At 50.6% G+C, this 21,203-nt stretch overlaps 1 protein-coding gene across 1 annotated transcript in view; it reads left to right on the forward strand.

Annotated features, from left to right (window-relative positions):
* The window catches only part of dchs1b (dachsous cadherin-related 1b), a 113,368-nt gene extending 92,427 nt beyond the window's left edge, over nucleotides 1-20,941 (forward strand). Inside the window, exons 10-21 of the mRNA XM_061249467.1 lie at nucleotides 1,641-1,880; nucleotides 4,382-4,507; nucleotides 5,168-5,377; nucleotides 5,861-6,540; nucleotides 6,864-7,050; nucleotides 8,428-8,541; nucleotides 9,852-10,063; nucleotides 10,772-10,923; nucleotides 11,273-11,403; nucleotides 11,732-12,018; nucleotides 12,412-12,553; nucleotides 13,021-20,941. Of these exons, the coding sequence (XP_061105451.1) occupies nucleotides 1,641-1,880; nucleotides 4,382-4,507; nucleotides 5,168-5,377; nucleotides 5,861-6,540; nucleotides 6,864-7,050; nucleotides 8,428-8,541; nucleotides 9,852-10,063; nucleotides 10,772-10,923; nucleotides 11,273-11,403; nucleotides 11,732-12,018; nucleotides 12,412-12,553; nucleotides 13,021-15,656 (5,117 nt within the window). The 3' untranslated portion in view covers nucleotides 15,657-20,941. The remainder of the gene's footprint in view (nucleotides 1-1,640; nucleotides 1,881-4,381; nucleotides 4,508-5,167; nucleotides 5,378-5,860; nucleotides 6,541-6,863; nucleotides 7,051-8,427; nucleotides 8,542-9,851; nucleotides 10,064-10,771; nucleotides 10,924-11,272; nucleotides 11,404-11,731; nucleotides 12,019-12,411; nucleotides 12,554-13,020) is intronic.
* The last annotated feature ends 262 nt before the right edge of the window (nucleotides 20,942-21,203 follow it).

The following is a 21,203-nucleotide window of genomic DNA, read 5'->3' on the forward strand; positions in this document are numbered from 1 at the left end:
GTGTAAGTTCTGAAAGTCAAGGTAGGAAATACACAGATGACAATAGTCATGCCTGTTCTGTCGAGTGTTGCAAAACAAAAAATTCCGCATAAATCCACACAAGGGTCCCAACCTTCAGTCAGACTAAAGTCAGGAAGTGTCCATCTGCATTGAGAAAAATCGGCTGATTTACAGATGAAACAGGGCTCTTGTCAAACCCTCCCAAACCCAGCGTGTGTCACCTGTCAGTGGAGAGAACTCTCCGGTGGCTCCTGACGGTGGAGGTGTGCACCCCAGCGCTGCCACAGGGGCGTCTGAGTGAGACAGGGCGGGGAGGACGGACAGGGTGCGGGAGCGGGGCGAGACCGGCCTCTCTCTGCAGCGCTGCCTCCTTTTCCAGATGTTATACGCGGCACAGCTCGCAGAAAACCAAAAAAAAAGAAAAAGGATCGCGGAGTGACTGGCTAATTCTTACCATACCGAGGCCCGGGGGACACGTTATCAGCAGCATTCGTCAGCAAACAGAGGAACGAGAAAAAAGAGAGAGAGAGAGAGACAAAGAAGGTCAAGAGCAGAGTACGTTAGGACGGCTCTCGGCTTTCTTTTTTTCGCTGCGGTGACCAAATTCAGAACGAGCGCTGGAAATTTGTAGTGTATGCTCTAGACGTGCTTAAATTGACAGTTTGCGGTTGTGAGGCGGTGCCTAAATCCAGGCACGGTCAGTTCTGCGTATTTGTACTTGTGTTCACTGGCTCTCTGTTCTTTCTCTTTTTGTCAGTTTTTTTTTCCCCCTCTCTCTCTCTCGCTCTGTCTCACTTTTTCTCTCTTGCTGGAAAAAACCTGGAAATGTAGCTGCTGTGTGTTTTTACTGACTGGCTGTGTGTGGTTGTACGTGTGTGTGTGTGTGTGTGTGTGTGCGTGTGTGTGTGTAGAAAGCCTGCTACCCCTGATCCCAAACCCTTGCACGTACCACACACCTCCAATGCGTACCTCTTTGTCAGAGAGGGAACTTGTGAGGTTATGAAATTCATCTTCTCTGTGCCTCATAAATTGCATATGACATACATACAGTGTGTATGCCCGGGAACCATGCCCACCCCCACACGCACACACACAATGGTACATGCCGAACATCATCACCGAATCTTCTACAATCAAGTGTGTTTATGTTTAATGTGAAGTTTACTCCTGAGCCCCATTCAGAGATAATTAATCAGGAGCCTTTGGAAAACCATGCAGATTAACTCTATTATTTATAATGGGGACAAAATGGCAGAGACTGTTGATGACAACATTGATGGTTAACTGGTGCATTCTTCCTCTGTGGTGCCCTTGACTTCCTGTTCCTCTGCAGCACTTAGAGAGATAAAAAATTGTTTACTTCACAAGCTAATCTTAATATGTGCCCTACTAGTCATGTTGTTGTTCAGCAACGGCCTGAAGGCTACAGAGAACTGTGGGTTTGTTTTGTTCAGTGTCTGCTGTGAAATTTGACTGTATGTTGACCGTTTTGTAAAAAAAGTATAAATACTTCAAAGTATAACGAAAACTGCTGGTACTGAAGTGACAACTCATTTGCAGATGACACAATGTATAAATATAGATAGATTGATTGATCGATTGATTGATTGATCGATTGATTGATTGGTTAAATCTCCCAGGTTCCCTCACCATCCTGAAGGCCCTGGACCGTGAGGAGCAGGCGCTCTATAACCTGACCGTCGTCGCCGAGGATCATGGGACGCCGCAGCACTCCACCACCCAGCTGCTGTCCATCCAGGTGATCGACGTCAACGACGAGGTGCCCTGGTTCCAGAAGAGCGAGTTCGAGGCCCAGGTCTCCGAAAACCAGGGGCCCGGAACCACCGTGCTGACCGTGACCGCCTCCGACCGGGACCAAGGTGGGGTCCTCCTGGGTTTAAAACAGTATGACTATTGTTTTGGTGTCTGGTATGGTGCTGACTGCCTCATAGGGCCAACAAGGCTGGCCAACAAGGGCTGTATGTGTTTCTGCCTTTCATGCCATATTCTGGACTTCATTACTTAATTACCCAAATTAGCCAGGATGACCTTTTTTGATCACAAAATACATTACTTTCCAAAAAAAGCTGACGCTTTTATCCAGCATGAGACAGTCCCCCCCTGGAGCAATGTGGGGTTAAGGGTCTTGCTCAAGGGCCCAACGGCTGTGCGGATCTTATTGTGGCTACACCGGGGATCGAACCACTGAGCCACAGTCATGTACCTTAGCCACTATGCTACAGGCTACCCCTGTCACTACTATTGGTTGATTAGCCACCACAAATCCACCTATTGAGCCTCACAGGAAGTGCCTCCCTCCAAAGTCTGCGTGAGCTCGACTTCTTGCATCGCAGACGAAGCGGCGTGTTTGAGTGGAGTCTGGTACACCCATCACCGGCTTTGGGTGCCGTCCCAAACAGCTGTCATCCTGCGCACAGACATCGCCCCGGCGCGAAGGTGCTGTCAGTCAGACGCGTGCTGACAGCAAGTTTCGCCAAATTTAAACGCGAGCTCCTCGTCTGTGCTCTGTGTTCAGGCTCTGTGTTCAGGCTCTGCGTTCAGGCTCCGTGTTCAGGCTCCGTGTTCAGGCTCCGTGTTCAGGCTTCAGGCTCTGTGTTCAGGCTCCGTGTTCAGGCTCTGTGTTCAGGCTCTGCGTTCAGGCTCCATGTTCAGGCTCCGTGTTCAGGCTCTGTGTTCAGGCTCTGTGTTCAGGCTCCGTGTTCAGGCTCTGCGTTCAGGCTCCGCGTTCAGGCTTCAGGCTCTGCATTCAGGCTCTGTGTTCAGGCTCCGTGTTCAGGCTCTGTGTTCAGGCTCTGCGTTCAGGCTCCATGTTCAGGCTCCGTGTTCAGGCTCCGTGTTCAGGCTCCGCGTTCCGGCTCTGCGTTCCGGCTCTGTGTTCAGGCTCCGTGTTCAGGCTTCAGGCTCTGTGTTCAGGCTCCGTGTTCAGGCTCCGTGTTCAGGCTCTGCGTTCAGGCTCCATGTTCAGGCTCCGTGTTCAGGCTCTGTGTTCAGGCTCTGTGTTCAGGCTCCGTGTTCAGGCTCTGTGTTCAGGCTCCGTGTTCAGGCTCTGTGTTCAGGCTCTGTGTTCAGGCTCCGTGTTCAGGCTCCGTGTTCAGGCTCTGTGTTCAGGCTCTGTGTTCAGGCTCCGTGTTCAGGCTCTGCGTTCAGGCTTCAGGCTCTGCATTCAGGCTCTGTGTTCAGGCTCTGTGTTCAGGCTCTGCATTCAGGCTCTGTGTTCAGGCTCCGTGTTCAGGCTCTGTGTTCAGGCTCCACTGGCACCGGACCTGCCTTTGTCTTCAGCCGCTACCTTTTCACCTCTATAAAAACCGTGACCGTCTCGTTCCTTGGAAAAGTCTGCGCTGGCTGTATTAATAATGCAGAGCCAACGGGAGATCACTTCTTTTACAGAAGAATCAAAGGAAACTGAAGTTGGGCTTTATACTGCAAAAAAACAAAAAATAAGACATTCTTAACAAGTATTTTAGACTTAAAATCTTTTTTTTACCGAATAACGACAAAAAGATTGCCAATGAGGTGAGACAGTTTGACTCATTTGAAGTTCTGCCAATGGTATAAGACTATTTTACTTGGCAAGCAAAAAGTTACTTAAAACAAGCTGGTATTTTCTGCCTGAGAGTCTCATTACAAGACTAAAACTTGATAAGACAGAATTTTTTGCAGCGTCTTGTATCTTTCCCTTCTTTGATGGTAACATGCTGTTATGTCCAATAACGGTCAAAATCGCTGCCTCTGCCACATCCTTCAAGAGCACAATAGCAGGGCTTTTTAATTGTTACTGGGGCGGGGTGCAGGAGGAGGCTGCATTTCAAGAGGTTGAGTCAGGAGCCCATTAACAGAGAAGCATTATAAACTTTCTCTCCAGGAATAATTAGGGAGGTAAACAGGTGAGGGAGCCAAGCTATTATCGGTTAGCACGCAATCTGGCACCAGAGAGAGGCTAGAGAGAGGAAGAGGGGGAAACAGAGAGAAAGAAAGAGAGATAGAGAGAGAAAGACTGAGTGAGAAGGAAGGAGAGAGAGAGAGAGAGAAAGACTGAGGGAGAGGAGAGAGAGAGAAAGGGAAGGAGGGGGAGAGAGAGGGATATCTTAGCCACTTGCTTGCAAACGTAAAAGAAAGCTGCATGCGTCACTACTGGACTATTTTAAGAACACCGTAACTAAAGAATACATAATGAAGAGAACAGACCCTTCCGCCTATCTACACGAGACATAATAGAAAGTGCACATTACTAGATCAAGGGTATTCTAAAGGCTGCTGGATGAGATACTGTTCATTTCTAACGGGCAGAGGAAATGACGCTAAGATGGTGACTGCTGTGTCTGAAAGCTGAATATTCAGTTTTTTGTTTTTTTGTTTCAAGGGACCAACGGTCAAGTGACGTACGGGGGCATCGTGGAAGAGGGGTTCACCATCGACCCAGAAACGGGGGTCATCTCCACCACCAAAACCCTGGACAGGGAGGCGCAGGACCGCTACACTGTGACAGGTACCTTCCCCGGGGCCCTCCCCGAAATGGCAGCCCCGCTCCAGACTCGCCCCGTGAGAGTCTGCGAGAGTTACAGCCGTGCACGGTGCCAGCGCAGCGCTGATGGATGGTGTGGTTTGGCCGTAGACCTCTCTCAGTGCCGTTTCATTTCACTTCCCTGTGCTTTATTGGCAGGAAATGCACATAGTAAATATTGGCAAAGCAACAAGAAACATACAAAATAGGCAGTACTACAACACCTACAAGTTAAACATGAGCAATAATTATTACTACTATACTAACAATAGTAAATTACAATGCAAGTGGCTGTAGGCCTCTCTCTCTCTCTGTCTTTCTCTCTCTTTGACTCTCTCACACACGCACACCCACACACACACGCATACACACACACACACACACACACACACAGCTGTTTTGCTTGTATCCTAATTGTCACCTCATTGAGTTGTAAGTGACAGATCTCTTCCAGTCATTTTTAAGTCACTCAAATCTGACCTGGGTTCAAATATTTATTTGGAATTGTTTTTAAACAAACAGGTACGTGCCACCAATTTTCAAAATTATATTTTGATAAACTTAGAGGTGCAGCATTATTTAAAATGTGCTATACAAGAAGCTTATTACTAGGATTATGATTGCCATGGCATGTGTTTTTATCAGTCTATGCAAAAGATGGCGGGCTTCCACCGAACTTCTCCAAGGCGACGGTGAGGATTGAGGTTCTGGACGAGAACGACAACGCCCCAGTCTTCAGCAGGGCCCTCCACAGCCTTGAGGTCCCCGAAAATCAGGAGCCGGTGGCCCTGTTCACCCTGAGGGCCACAGACCAGGACGCAGGGGACAGCGGGAAAGTAGAGTACAGGATCACAGGTACGCACACCTGAGACCCAGACACCTGACTGTGAGCCTGCTAACTCTGATATCCTCCTCACAATACTGAGTCTCACAGAGCAGATCACAGGTACGCTCACCTGAGACCCAGACACACTGAGTCTCACAGACAGTACTGTATCCAGAGCAGATCTGTGTCAAATCCATGATTGTTTTGGATTCAAATACTTTTCTATGCATTACTGGGCTTGTCTGATTTATTGAAACTCATGAAATACTCTCAAAAAGTGCAAGCCCCACCTTCTGGTCCTTGGCAATATCAATCAAGTATTTGCATCGAAAACACTGACCCATGGAGTACTGTAGCTCATAGTCAATACTGCTTCACTCAGAAAAGTAGCCATATAGAGGATACTTTATTCCCAGATCCATTATGATGTAATGTTATCTGAAAAAAGGTTATGCAAGTTTCTCATGAATAGATCTGTGTTTTATAGTGTGTGTTCGCTCTTGTTCCTGTAGCGGGTGACGCTGCAGGGGACTTCCTGCTGGACAGCAGCACCGGACAGCTGTCTACGGCCCGGTCTCTGGACCGGGAGAGCAGGGCCGGCTACACGCTGACGGTCGTGGCCCAGGACCGCGGCCCCGCCCCTCTGAGCAGCACCGCCACGGTGGAGGTGACCGTCCTCGACGTCAACGACAACAGCCCCAAATTCCCCAGCGCCGCCTACGCCGCCGACGTGGGGGAGGACGCCGCGCCGGGCTCGCCCGTGCTGGAGGTGACGGCGGGCGACGCGGACGAGGGGGAGAACGGGCGCGTCCAGTACTTCCTGTCCAGCGAGTCGGCGGGGACGTTCGCCGTCGACCAGGACTCGGGCCGCATCACCGTGGCGACGGCGCTGGACCGCGAAAAACGGGCCTCCTACGAGTTCCTGGTGGAGGCGGTGGACTCCTCCCCCGCCGGGCCGCGGAACAGCAGCGCCCGCGTGACGGTCAACGTCCTGGACGTCAACGACAACGCCCCCTTCTTCATCCAGGACCCGCTCGTCATCAACGTCTCCAGCAGCGGCGTCTCGGCCAATCAGGTGGTGGCCACCATGAAGGCCGAGGACAAGGACTTCGGCGCCAACGGCTCCGTGTTCTACCGATTCGCCGGGCCGGTGCGCGGGTTCGCCATCAACTCTCTGACCGGCCAGATACAGGTATACCCCCGCGCCCGTCTCCCGGGCTCAGCCAATCACAGCCCTGCCCCTCTCATGTGATGAAATCGTGTACCTGATGTATACTGACTTCACTTAAGAATACTTCCAAGTTTACATCAAGTTTTACGAAGTATACTATTTGTCAACATGGGCTGTGATACAAGTGCCCTGGGATAAGTGCTTATCTCATGTAAAACACTTTTTAGTTCTTTTCTGAATGTACAGGATCTTCATATTTCTCCTGATGTAATAGCTGGTTCATTGCTGGTTTATTGTGCGTGTGTGTGAACGCCCTGCCTGCTGTGGTGTTTGGGGACCCCCAGGTGACAGAGAAGCTGCAGTCCCTGACGCAGAGCCAGCGCACCCTCATCGTGGAGGCCATGGACCAGGGCAGCCCCGCCCAGTCCTCCCTGGGGGTGGTGCTCATCTACGTGCGGGAGCAGGAGTACAGGGGCATCCGCTTCTCCCGAAACGCCAGGGACGTCAGCCTGCAGGAGAACGCCAGCACAGGTCTGTAAACCCCCCTAACCCCCCAAAAACAGGTCTGTAAGCCCCCCCTCACCCACTGTCCCCCCTAACCCCCCAAAAACAGGTCTGTAAGCCCCCATTCACCATCCCTCCTAACCCCCCAAAAACAGGTCTGTAAGCCCCCCCTCACCATCCCTCCTAACCCCCCAAAAACAGGTCTGTAAGCCCCCCCAAAGTCAATATTAGACTTTTTTGACAGTATTTTCTGCACATAAAATAATATAATTATATACACCAGGGGTCCTCAATCTTACCCAGAAAGGTCTGCTGTGGGTGGAAGCTTTCATCCCAACCAAGCACCAGATTCTCCTAATTACGGTCCTCCGCGAAGACTCGATTAGTAGACTCGTGTGTGTTACTGCCTGCACCCACCCCGGCCCTTGCTGGTTAACACTGAGGAATCCTGCTGTAGACTGTAATATTTTATTTGCCTTTTGTCAGTTGGGCTGACCTGGCTCATTTGATGAAAGGCAGCGTTTGACATTGCAATCCAATATCCGTCAAACCTGCAAGCCCACATTAAATGCATTTTATTCTGCGCTCAGTCTGCTTAAAGTCTGCTCACGTTACAGCACATTTATTGTAAATATACAGAGCGCGCACAGCAGAAATGTTCGGCGCTAATTCAACTGTAACGGGGTTTAAATGAGTCCAAATGGGATCAGATGTACTCTATCAGAGCTGGAGATCTTACCGCGTGTGCATCTTGGCTATAGCTGGGGTACGCAAATCTGGCTCTCAGGGTCAGTAGCACTGCCGGTTTTCTCTCTCTGCCAGATAGTCTGAAATGTCAGCGATTGGGCAGAGGTTACACTCACATGGTGTGTCAGGGGAGGGATGAGAACCAGGAACCATAATGTCCCCGAGGGCCAGATCTCTGGGGTAAAAACTGGGAAGGACACAGTTCCCTGGTGTCAGACCAGGGTAGAATCCATAAATGGTAAATGGTCGGCATTTATAAAGCACCTTTATCCAAAGCGCCGTACAATTGATCCTTCTCATTCACCCGTTCATACACGCACTCATGCACCAATGCCGATTGGCTGCCATGCAAGCTCGTCAGGAGCATTTAGGGGTTAGGAGTCTTGCAGTCAGGGACACTTTGACTCACCCAGGGTGGGATTCAAACTGGCAACCCTCTGGCAAGCCTCGGACCGCCGGAGCCAATGACGCCCATAATAGTTTTTAAATTTAAATACTTTTCTATGCCATACTGAGCTTGCCTTCCGGTCCTCTTGGGTGGCTCAATTGTACCAGGCAAGATGAATCGAGCGCAGAAAATGGGCCCAGGTCTGCCGGGTGTAGACGCAGGACAGACACAGTTCCCCAGCAGAACGGGTTTCTCTGTGTCCCGCACAGGCACGGCTGTGGCGCAGGCCCAGGCCCAGCACCCCGACGGCACCCGCAGGGGGATCTCCTACAGCATCTTCAGCGGAAACAGTCTGCAGGCCTTCCGCATCACCACCGCCACAGGTGAGTCACGCCTGGTACAGGTGAGCCACACCTGCACAGAGGAGTCACACCTAGCACTGGAGATACCGAGCACAGGTCATACCTAACTCAGGTGAACTACACCTAGTGCAGATGCGCCATACCTAGCACAGCGGAGTCACACCTGGTATAGGTGAGCCACACCTGCACAGGTGAATTACACTTATTACAGGTGAGCCGTACCTAGCACAAAGGAGACATACCTAGCACAGGAGATACCTAGTACATGTCATACCTAACACAGGTGAATTATACCTAGTACAGATGAGCCATACCTAGCACAGAGGAGTCACACCTGATACAGGTGAGCCACACCTAGCATAGGTGAGCCATACCTACCACAGGTCATACTTAATGCAAGTGAACTACACCTAGTACAGGTGAGCCATACCTAGCACAGGACATACCTAGCACAGGAGATACCTAACACAGGTGAACGACACCAAGCACAGGTGAGACACACCTAGCACAGAGGAGACATACCTAGCACAGGTCATACCTAATGCAAGTGAACTACACCTAGTACAGGTGAGCCACTCCTAGCACAGGTGAACTGGGATGGAAAGGGTTAACCACAATACCTAGCTCTGCAGCCCTTTGTTAAAGCCATGTCCAAGAGAGTGCTCTTTGACAAGTTCCACTCCTACGGCTATCTGTGATTTCAACAAAAAGCCTCCATTTTGATGAACTAGCATGGGAAGAGTGAACTCTTACTATCGTGTGAAATTAGAGATTGAAAACAAAACACACTCACAACTCCCAAAACGACTCACGGCTCTGTTGAATCTGATACCTAAATTGATATCACCTCGTGAGCACAGCTTGAGTGAGGAAAAGCCGCCACTTTCATACATTTTTCCCCAAAAAATGAAGAAAACCACATATTTTTTTCTAAACTAAACTATGTGAGCAGAAATGCTAAAGTATGTTTGCCAAGGCTGTCATTTTCACTCAAGTTCTGTTACATAAAACACAACATTGGGCTCAAAAATAACTCCTACTGCTGTTGCACAGTACCTGTCAGTGGCCATGATGCAGAACATTCACTCCACCACCTCAGAGAAAAAAAACCCCCCATCATCCCAAAAGAGCTTTCTCGGTCTGAGAAAATGTGCCTTACCAAAAGATCCATTCCTGCAGCTGTCCGCCATCTTAACTAAGCCTCCTAAATTTATCTCGACGTTCCTCTTAACTGTACTGCACTTTGTTTCCATGGAGACCTGGAAACAAACACCGGAGCAGATTAAATCCTCAATCTTGAATCTTGTGCCTGCTTGTCCCGTCGCCCACAGGTGAGATCGTAGTGCAGGACTCCTCCGGCCTGGACTTTGAGGACACGCCTCGACTCCGCCTAGTGGTGAAGGCGGAAACTGCGTCTTCCAGCTCCTACATGGCCATCAACCTCATCCTCCAGGACGTCAACGACAACCTGCCGCGCTTCCAGCTGCAGAACTACGTGGTCTACATGCGGGAGGCGCAGGGCTACGACATTCCCATCATCCGGGTACGGAGCCCCGCTCACCTTCCCGGCTTTGCCAGGATTCCGACTTGGCCTCTGAAATGTTCCTGGTTTTGTTTCAGAGGGAAAGGAGCTGCTCTTCCACAATTGCCTCGGAAAAAGAGGAAAGATTGTGGTTTTTCTGCAGTACTCGAGGCTTTTTTTTCTGCAGCCCACGTTTCAGTCTGGGTTCAGTGAGACAGCACAAAGCTAGGCTTATTCAATGATTCTCAAATACTTTTTCTTTCAAGTATTTTTCTTCCTTGTCCAGCTTTTGAACGTTTGAACAACCGTTGGACATTTAACATTTGCTTTCACTGATAACCTTGTCCCTCCCCTTCACCTGAACCCCCCCTTTCCCCCCTTCACCTGACCCCCCCTTTCCCCCTTCACCTGACCCCCCTTTCCCCCCTTCACCTGAACCCCCCCTTTCCCCCCTTCACCTGAACCCCCCTTCCCCCCTTCACCTGAACCCCCCTCTCCCCCCTTCACCTGAACCCCCCTCTCCCCCCTTCACCTGAACCCCCCTCTCCCCCCTTCACCTGAACCCCCCTTCCCCCTTCACCTGACCCCCCCCTCTCCCCCCTTCACCTGAACCCCCTTTCCCCCCTTCACCTGACCCCCCCTCTCCCCCCTTCACCTGAACCCCCCTCTCCCCCCTTCACTTGACCCCCCCCCCCCTTCACTTGACCCCCCCCCTCACCCCTTCCCCAGGTTCTAGCCGATGACATGGACCAGGGCCCGAACGGGCAGGTGACCTACTCCATAAAGTCGGCCACCAGCAGCGGCCTCTTCCGGATCGATCCAGCCACGGGCAGCGTCACCACGGCGGCCATCATGGACAGGGAGATCTGGACGCAGATGAAGTGAGTCCGCCCCCCTCCGCCTCCGCCCCCCTCCGCCTCCGCCCCCTTGCGGGGTCCGTGTCTCTCCCCCTCGACTTTCCGTGAAATTCCCGTTCGCATCCGCTCCCGTTCTGTGCCCGAGGGAATTCCTGCCTCTATTGACCTCTTCTTCCTGATTTCTACCATACTGTTCAGCTTCGGTTTCCAACACATTTGTGTTATATTCCCAGCTTTGGCTTCATTTTATTTCATACCGTCCCCTCATCCATTGAATTGTACGATAAATCCATTTGAGAGGCAGGTTTTTCGGCAGGAAATTAAAGAATGTGCCGGCAAGCGGGCCTTAAAACCCTGTTTTGTTTTCCGTCAGGCTGGTCGTCACGGCGACGGACCGTGGCAACCCCCGATTGGCCGGCCAGGCGACGCTCACGGTGATCGTCGTGGACCTCAACGACAACAGCCCCACGATCCCCCTGCCGCGGGAGATACGCGTGGCGGAGAGTGAGTGATTTTCCGTGTGAACTTTGACCCCCCCTCCGTCTCTGGTCCGCGTGTGAACGCACCGCAATGCCACGTTTCTGACTAGCCCACCATAATCCCATCACATCCAATTTCCTTCAGCACTATTACACATCCTGTGAACGTTCACCAAAAACCAAAAACAACAGGCCGCTGTTTTCCTGACGAGTCAGCGCCAATTTCCACCCATGGTGTTTCGCGGCGACGTGTCGAATCTCGACAGCGATTACACGACCGTTACACCTTTGCCCTTTGCCCTTTTTTCGTGTGGGAATGTCAACGAGAAACGCGCCTCTCCCGCTCCCCGCAGACACGCTGATCGGCACGGAGATCACCCAGGTGACGGGGAACGACGTGGACTCCGGCCCCGCCCTGTCGTACTCCCTCCAGCTGGACGCCCACTCGCAGGGGAAGTTCGGCATCCACCGGTACGGGGGCGGAGTGTCCCTGACCGCCGCGCTCGACTTCGAGGAGAGGACCTGGTACACGCTGACCATCCGCGCCTCCGACTCCAAGCACCAGAGCGAGGCCAACCTGACCGTGCTGGTGGAGGATGTCAACGACAACGCGCCCATCTTCACCCAAGATCTCTACCAGGTAGAGCCTGCAGACACTCTTAACACTGCCCCCTACGGGCTCAAACGGCTCACTGCAGGGGATTCGATCCCGTATGCAAATTATGCTGCCCCTTACAGAGAGCTCACCAAGGCAGCAAATGTGGCTCAGTGTGTTGGCCCGATGTAATCCTAGTTTGGGTGAGATGTCAAGAGAATTATTTTACATATTTCTAAAACATGTTCAGTTTTTTTGCCTCAGTGTGTTGAATGAACATGTCACTACCTTGTGCATGAGAGAGGTCAAAAAAGTTATTTAATCTTCCTCTTAATCATGTATTACTGAGTGGTTTGCCAGAAAATTTAGAATTAATCTGTTGTCAGCAGCACTCAAAGAGGGGTGGAGCTTCATCGTTGTGATTTTTTAATCTCCTAGGTAACGCTGCCCGAGCGTTCTCCACCAGGAAGTCCCGTCATCACAGTGACAGCAACTGACCGAGACTCAGGAGACAACGGGAAGGTCCGCTATCGAGTGATGTCATCGAGCAGAGATGGCTTTTACATCGACCCCAAGAATGGTGCGCAACTAATATCTGCTGTCATTCTTCCTACACTGTAACTGAGAATTTAAAAATAGAAACATAAAACTCAACTCAACTGAAAATAACTTCATAAAAAAATAACTTGATTATAGCTTGATTAAAAAGAGTTTAACTTAGTTTAAGACTGGTGAGTACAGATTGGCCTACACAAATGGTTCAAGGAAAGCAGTTTCTTCAAGCAATTTGAGTGAACTGGTGATGTTTGACGCCTCAAATAACACATTTGAGAATACATGCATCATATCTAAGTGTAAGTCAGTCATTTGATCTGCCTAAGAGATGTCCCAGGTATTTTGTGAATCTGCACTTTACTGTATGTAACATTGCTAAATTGGTAATTCATTCATAAAGGATAACAATGCAGTGCTGGAGTATGCATTAGTCTCAGTAAAAGAGCACTTGATTTAAAAGATTTAAAACCCACAATTTCTCTTCCCCGGCAGGCACCCTGTTCATCTCCCAGGAGACGCAGTTTGACCCCGAGCGCCCCTCCGTCACCGTGGTGATCGAGGCTCGGGACAGCGGAACCCCGGCCCTGTCCTCGGTCACCACCGTCCAGGTGCAGCTGTCCGACGTCAACAACAACGCCCCGACCTTCCACCAATCAGAGTACAGGGCCACCGTGTCCGAGGACGGCCTCCCCGGGGCCACCATCCTGACCCTGGAGGCCGTGGACGGGGACCTGTCGCGGGACAACTGCGGCTTCGACTTCGCCATCGCCAGCGGCAACGCCGGGAACGCCTTCCAGATCGAGAGCAGCGTGCGCTTCCTGGAGGGCCGGGGCTTCCAGACGGTGGGGACGCTGATCCTGGCCGAGCGGCTGGACTTCGAGAGCGCGGCGCGCTACAACCTGACCGTGGTGGTGTCGGACCGCGGCGTCCCCCAGCGCAGCTCCAGCGTCCCCGCGGTGATCACCGTCACCGACGCCAACGACAACGCGCCCGCGTTCGGCCGGGCGGAGTACGCGGTGGCGCTCAGCGAGGGCGCCGCGGCGGGAACCGAGATCCTGCGTCTGACCGCCACCGACCCGGACTCGGCGCCCAACGCCGAGGTGCAGTACGCCATCAGCTCGGGCGACGAGACGGGGCTGTTCTCCGTCGACCAGTGGACCGGGGCCCTGCGTCTGCGCCGCCCGCTCGACCGCGAACGCCGCTCCACCCACACGGTCGTGGTCCGGGCCTCGGACGGCAGCGGGAACTTCGCCCTGGCCCCGGTCACCGTGGAGGTGAAAGACGTCAACGACAACAAGCCCTACTTCCCGCTGGACACCCTGACGGCCAGCTTGCGGGAGAACCAGCCGCCCAACGCCCCCGTCACCGTGCTGCACGCCATCGACCACGACACCGGGGTCTACGGCACGCTGCGGTACTACATGGCGGAACGTTCCGGCGAGGGCACGGCCTCCTTCTTCGTGAACCAGACCTCCGGGGAGGTGCGCTCGCGCTTCACCTTCGACTTTGAGAAGCTCAACTCCTTCAGCTTCGTGGCTCTGGCCATGGACGCGGGGAACTACACGGCCACCGTGACGGTGCAGGTCTACGTCACCGGGGAGGACGAGTACGACCCCCTCTTCGCCGCCTCCGAGTTCTCCTTCGAGGTGCCCGAGGGGGCGCAGAAGGGGCAGAGCATCGGGCAGGTCCTGGCCAGCGACGAGGACGGGGGCGTGGACGGGATCGTCCTGTACTCCATTCCGGGCGGGTCGCCCTACTTCGACGTCAATGCCACCACGGGCGTGGTCTTCCTGAAGATGGACGGGTCCGGTCGCCACGGCGGTGGGGGCCGGTCCGGCGGGCGCTCCAGGAGGGAGGCGAAGCCGCCAGCGCGCACGATGACCCTGGACGTGACGGCGCACAGCCCCCTGGACACTTCCCGCGTTTCCACCGCCCAGCTGACCATCGATGTGAGCCGCACGACCTTCGGCCTCCCGCCGGACGTCAACGTCCTTCTCATCAGCATCATCGCCGTCTCCCTGGGCGTCATCATCATCCTCATCGCCGTCGCCGTGGCGCTGTGCCTGGTGAGGTCACGGCGGCGCAAGAAGAAGGAGCGGCAGGGGGCGCCGGCCGGGACCGCCATGCAGAAGCTGGACGAGTCCAAAACGGCGGCCACGGGCAGCGAAAGGATCTACCACCAGACGCTCCCGGGGTACGCCGGAGACCAGGGAGGGGCCGGCGGGGTGGGGGCCTATCCCCGGGGGGGCTCCCTGGACCCCTCCCACTCCAGCGGACGGGGCTCGGCCGAGGCGGCGGAGGACGATGAGATCCGGATGATCAACGAGTACCCGCGCGTCTCCAGCATCACCTCCTCCATGCAGGAGCACATCTCCGCCCGCGGGCCCGACTCGGGCATCCAGCAGGACGCCGACCAGCTCTCGGACATCTCCTGCGAGCCCGGCATGGAGGCGGGGCAGTGGTTCAAGGGCAGGAAGCTGGGGAGCCTGAGCGGGACCATGGGGTCGGGACAGCACCCCATCTACCGGGACGAGGGCGGGGGCTACCTGGGGGTGGGACGGGGTCTGAACATCCCCCAGTCCAAGGACTACGCCTTCCCCGAGGACGGCAAGCCGGCGGTGGACGGCTCGCTCACCGCCATCGTGGCCAGCGATGAAGAGCTCCGCGGCAGCTACAACTGGGACTACCTGCTCAACTGGTGCCCGCAGTTCCAGCCCCTGGCCAACGTCTTCACCGAGATCGCCCGGCTGAAGGACGAGACCGCCACGCCCAACAACCTCCCCCGCCGGCCCTTCCAGCCCAAACCCAAGGTGGACCCCAAGCCCCGGATCGACCCGCCGCCCCTCATCACCTCGGTGGCCCACCCGGGGGCCAAGTCCGTCCCCCCGAAACCCGCCGTGAGCCGGACGTTCCCCCACCTGGCGTCCCTGCGCCGGTCCCCCATCAGCCACGAGGGCTCCATCTCCTCGGCGGCGATGTCGCCCAGCTTCTCGCCGTCCCTGTCCCCGCTGGCCGCCCGGTCCCCCGCCGTCTCGCCCTTCGACGTCACCCAGGGACCGTCGGCCTCCATGATCAGCACCGCTGAGCACTCCATGGACAACAGCGACGAGGCCGAGATGAGGATCTGATGACGCCCGGCAGAGGCTCGTTCTCCGCCCACTCTGGAGCTCCTTAAAGATCGCAACGGCCTGTGTGGCTGGGAAGGGAAAAGAATACACAAAAAAATGCATCTTCTCACAAAAATGCTAATTACCTCCCAAATGAATACCGCTATAAACTACAGTCAAAACAGTAGAGGCACAATCTGCATTTCAAGTGGCAAAGAGGTATAAATAATCCGCAAAAAGACAGGAGCTACCCGTATTAAGTATGCAATACATACATGCAAATAAGTATTTCAAACACACGGATTTCAAGTAACTGCTCATCCCTGGTGACGGTGAAGAATGCTGGTCTCGTCCCTCACCCTGAATGAGTGAGACCCCTGAGGACTCAATTCAGGGGGACCTCTCTCTGCCCGCCCAACGGTGCAGCCCTACGCCTCAGTATTCACTATACAGTAAATAACTGTGTTCTGTCGTTGTGTTTTGTTCTGGCTGGCCAGAGAGCTGAGGGTAATGCTGCTTCTTAAACTGAACAGACGAGAGTCTGAACCTCTTCTGTGGTCTGTACACATGAGGCAGGTCCACATACGCCTGTTCTCAGCTTCCGTTTTTCACTTAAGATCCCTTGGACAAATGTCTTGCCGGTGTTGAAAACATTGGGAAATGACCTGATATTTGCACATTTTGAAAGGGGAAATTAGGACTCTTGTCAAAGTATTGTAAGGACAAAAAAAAACAAGACACTTTTTTCATTTTGTTTTTATATATTTTTATACAGACTTTTTTTCTGACGAGAAAATGCCATTGCCTCGTGTCAAGAGGTTATCATTTCACTACACTTGCATATGTGTATATTAGTTTGTATGCAGCAGTATGTATGTATGTCTGTATGTATGGTAAATCTGTTTTTAGGATTATTATTCAGTGCGTTTGTGGAATTTTGCCAATTGTGATCTGTGTGACTGGAGAACTCTCATGTGTTTTGATAATTATTTATAAAGAAAAAAAAGAGACTGATAATGAACTGCTAATGAGATCAGTGTTTGGAGAGCTGTATAGTATCATGTGATGTTACTTTTTTGTTCATTTAAAAAAAAAAAAACAATACAATTGCAGCTAACCTCTTTGAGGAAAAAAAATGGAGGTCACAAGTAAAGAAACAAGAGGAAGGTTTTGCTCCTTGAACTTAATCTTGCGAAAACACTGACTTGTGTACACTGTCCAACCCTGGGAGCTGTGCATCACTGAAAAAAAAAACAGATCAGCCATTTTCTTTTCTGAAACCAGCACTTCTCTACTTTTGTAGGCAAACCTCACTCTAACCGCAAGTTGACCAAACGGACCGTGACATTGGCCCATTCCGATGTGAGAGCAGAGGTGTGTTTTCACCATGTGAACGTTTGGCAAATTAGCGTCCCCAAAGGAACAATCACAAACAGACGGATACACCTGGCAAGGGGCAGCAGCAGCAGCTGTCAGAACGGCGCTTAAGACCCGTGTGGAATTTTAGAGTCAACACGTAATTTGCTCTGACCCGTTCATTAAGTCGTAAAGGCATTCGGCGTTCTGGATAGCATGCTGTTTGACTTCAACCGCATCAAAGACGGGGGGTCAAAGGGTAAAAGCTTGGAGATTTTGTGGTGTTTTGTTTAGTTTATCAATGGCCACAAGCTCTTTGGGGGTTACATGGTCACTTGGTATGGAAGTGGTCGAAATTCCTCACAAGAAAGTGAGAGGGCAACAGCTTCTTAATTTCCCCTGCTCAGCATTTCCCTCCAGTCCAACATTACCATCCCCATCAAGGGTCGCTTTCTCTTTGAATCCTCTTTGTCCAAAAAAAGGGGACACAAAATGTGTGGTGCAATCATTGCAACCCATTTCAGCAAAGTCCATTTTCAAAAGCATAAGCTAATGTTGTCTTCGATACTAGAGGGAAAACCAAGTATTTTTCAGGCAGCCATTGGCTGGACGGTAAAACAATTGTTTTGAAAAAAGCTGTACATATATTTAAAGCAAATAATAAATTCCCACTGATCTCTTTTGACAAACTGGATCCTTTTTTTATTTTGTTTTTCATGGCAGAATTCCAATTAGAACTTTGTGTAGCAAAGGTGTCGACTACCTGCATCCCCGTCTGTCATTCAACAATAACTTGGAAAAAGTCTGTGTGTGAACCCATTAATAAAGCAAGGGGCAGGGAAATGTACTTACCGGTCAGAGCCAAAATGGGCGCCCTTGTGAACTGAAAGCGTAATGGCCTGTAGCCATACTAGCTGTGTGGGTGAACCAATGTTACTTCCCTACCTGGGTTGTCGCAGTGGACATTGCTAAAGAGACAACGACTTGCAGATGGAGCCAACAGGACAACTGTGAAGATTATCCATGAGCAGCACAGAGAACCTGGAAGGGCACTCTCCCTTCGTCTTTGGGCTTGGGACTGATTCATACCATCGAAATGTAAATAAATCTTCCTGCCAAAAAAACTGATGAGCGTAAGTTTCCACGGGACAGTCCTGTGACTTACCATCCCATCAGAGCTACGTCGGGAAAATCTGTAGAATACACAATATTCTTTGTATTAGCTCAGCAATTAAGAGACATTCTTATCCCCCACGGTTACACATGTGGACCGAACGGGGTGTTTTCATAGCTGCGAGGGATTTCTGCCTCATTACTCCAAGGGGAACGACTAAGCAATACGTACCATTACATAAAATATTGTTATTTTTCAACAAAAAAAGATGTGGTGTCGGCTGATGACTGGCAGAGCGGGCCAGTGCTGCAAGACCAACAAGAAAATGCCCTCGAAGACAAGCGCAATACGATGCCTTCTCAACCTTAAGACGTGCTTCCTGTTTCAACCCCTGGTGTGGGTCTTCACAGTAAAACTTCCATTTTATATGAGCGGTTTCCAGAAGGTGGTCGTGTGTTATGATAACATCCCCTGCTACCGCATTCTGTGCTGACAGTCTTAAGGTCTGCAAAATGTCAATCACCCTAAATGCTTAATAGCCAGATCTCACGGGGTCACTTTTAATGTAAGCGGACACTATTCCCTTGCTAACAGCATTCAAGAGAGACATGAGACAGTAATTACCATTTAAGTACAATTTAACACACCACTCATCCAGATATTCTATGTACTAATAAGATATTCAGCTCAGTATGCATACTATTGGAAGCTCTATTTTTTAAAGCTTTATGTCCTGATATACTGGTATGAATATTCATGAATTGCTGTAATTTTAGAGTGAACATCTGTAGCTAGGTCAGTGTAGTGAACCTCCTTTTGCAAGCTAGGACCTTGAGGATGGGGGAGGATCAAGGGAATTCTGGATTTTGACTCATTAAAAGAAATGTGTGAACGCGTCCTGCAACAGGTCAGCCCCAATAGCGAAGTTCGGTCTGAATCTAAATCTCAGTCATGAATGAAAAATGCTGTTCTTTGACACTTCTGTGCCCTCTGCTCACTCAAGGCTCCATTTTGTATGGGGCCGATTTTACGGAAATCAATTCACTTCCATTTGAAGATGAAGAAAGCCTGGTAGATCTAAAGTGAATTTAAAAAAAAAAAAAGAAAAAGAAAATTGTAAATGAATCCTCCTGGGATCGTAGCCTCAATGCAATGCACAGCTGCTACAGAGTCTTTTCAAAACTACACTTCCCCTTCAGGTCGAACCACAAAATCTCTGCTGGTCTACCTCCTACTGAGAAGCCATTGTTGGCCGGGGCCCAGGACTTACAGCAGTTGTTCAGCAGTTGAAACACGGGCCCCTTTTCCTTTTTAAAGAAACTATCCACTGTTTGGCTTTTTGTGCCATTTCTTTTATACGTCTAAATAACAGGTTTATATTGCCAATATTTAAACATGCTCTAATTCTGCAGTGTTATTCTGAAAATGCCAGCCTTTGGTGTTTAGTCCTGTCGATGGCCCGTGTAAGTATGAGCAAACCACACATCAAGTCACTTCCTGTTGGGCCATGGCACTTGCAACATGGAGAATCTGATTGTTTTGTTGGTTTAGGCATGTATGCCTCTTTGTCAGATCTTACTCTAAGAAAAGAAAGCTCTAAACTCAAACCGCTATGAAGAAAATAACCAAAAAGGCAAAAAAAAAAAAACTTGAAAAGCCCTCGGCTAGAATACAATTTATTGCTGTCCAAGTTCAAGCCATGGATGAAAATTCCATTCCAACTTCATTTGTCAGCGAAAGACCTTTTCCTTTGACAGTTTTGGAATATGTCCTTTCATTTTTAATTGTTAACATGTCAGTAGATTACATTTTTTTTTATTAGTTCGGAGCAGAATGCACAGAGAAAATAATTAATGAGTTCGATAGGCCTCGTTCTCTTCACGCTGTCAAGCGATGAGAAAACGTTCCAAGAGCGCTTAAAAACGTCCAGACCTGTGCTCCCTCTGGCCTGGGATATTCAGCGCAGCGCGGTAATTAAAGCAGCAAGCGCAGTCGTTCTGCTTGTGGAGATATGCAGAGCGATATTTAAGCTATAGAGTTTCTGTGCGCAAAGTGCTGACAATAATTGGTTCCCCCTGGAGAGCACGCAGAAAAAAGGCCTGGAACTGCCCTGCGAATTGTTCCCTAATTGCAACCTTGAAATATCGCAGCAAGTTTATGCATTTTTCCATAAACACATGGATCTGAGCGAGCGAGCGCATACTTACTGGCTGGAAGCTGAGCGAACATCCACTGGGTCGTGTTTACATGGCTCGATGGTGGCCGGCGTTCTCATCAGAATGTCACAGCAGAATTTTGACTGCTGTCCAAAGCGCCCAACAGGGCAGGTGTCCAAATTGCTTTTTTTGCAGGGAAAGTGGTATTACATGATTGGAACAGGCCTCTTGTGTAATGGCCAGACCCACTGCAATCAATAATGTTCAGGAGAGAGAATGGTTGTTTGGGCCAGTTATGTTTTTATTTCCATTGACTTGTGTTGGAAATATGGTATGGTCAAGAATTGTATTAATCGGACACAAAAATCCAAGATTAGAAACTTTCACCAAGTTTCCTTATGTCATGAAACAAAATATACAAAATCTCCTTCCTGTATTAAACATTTTCAAAAAGTTTCTTCAAGAATGAAATATAGGACAGAGACATTTGCATTTGCAGTGTTCACAATGTTCCCAGACTCTTGTGGTGACTTGGATAACCTACATTGGTTCTGCGCTGATGTCACCCAAGTGAATATGTTGCCTCCATGTCAGGCAGAAACTCCCCATGTTATGCCTTTCTCTGCAACATATGCCTGCCATAAAGGTTGTAAAAAAATAAAGTATGCAGTTCAAGTTCAGCTTTGTGTAGTTTCTTATTTGAGATAATGGTGTGAAGGTGATCACAAGTGATAAAACACGATACTGTCGAAGTAGCAAGCACATGTCAATATTGTCTTATGTTTAGGCTATTGTCTCACATTCAGACTAACATTGTCTTAAGTAAGCTTAAACCTTTAAGGGGTAAGATCACAAATGCGATTTGATTGTTCTTAACTGAACATTCTGATGCTGATGCAACGATCACTACTGGTAATTGAAAGCAATTTTCAGAGTTCTAGA

This window comes from Conger conger, chromosome 7 (assembly GCF_963514075.1).
Source record: "Conger conger chromosome 7, fConCon1.1, whole genome shotgun sequence".
Lineage (NCBI taxonomy): Eukaryota > Metazoa > Chordata > Actinopteri > Anguilliformes > Congridae > Conger > Conger conger.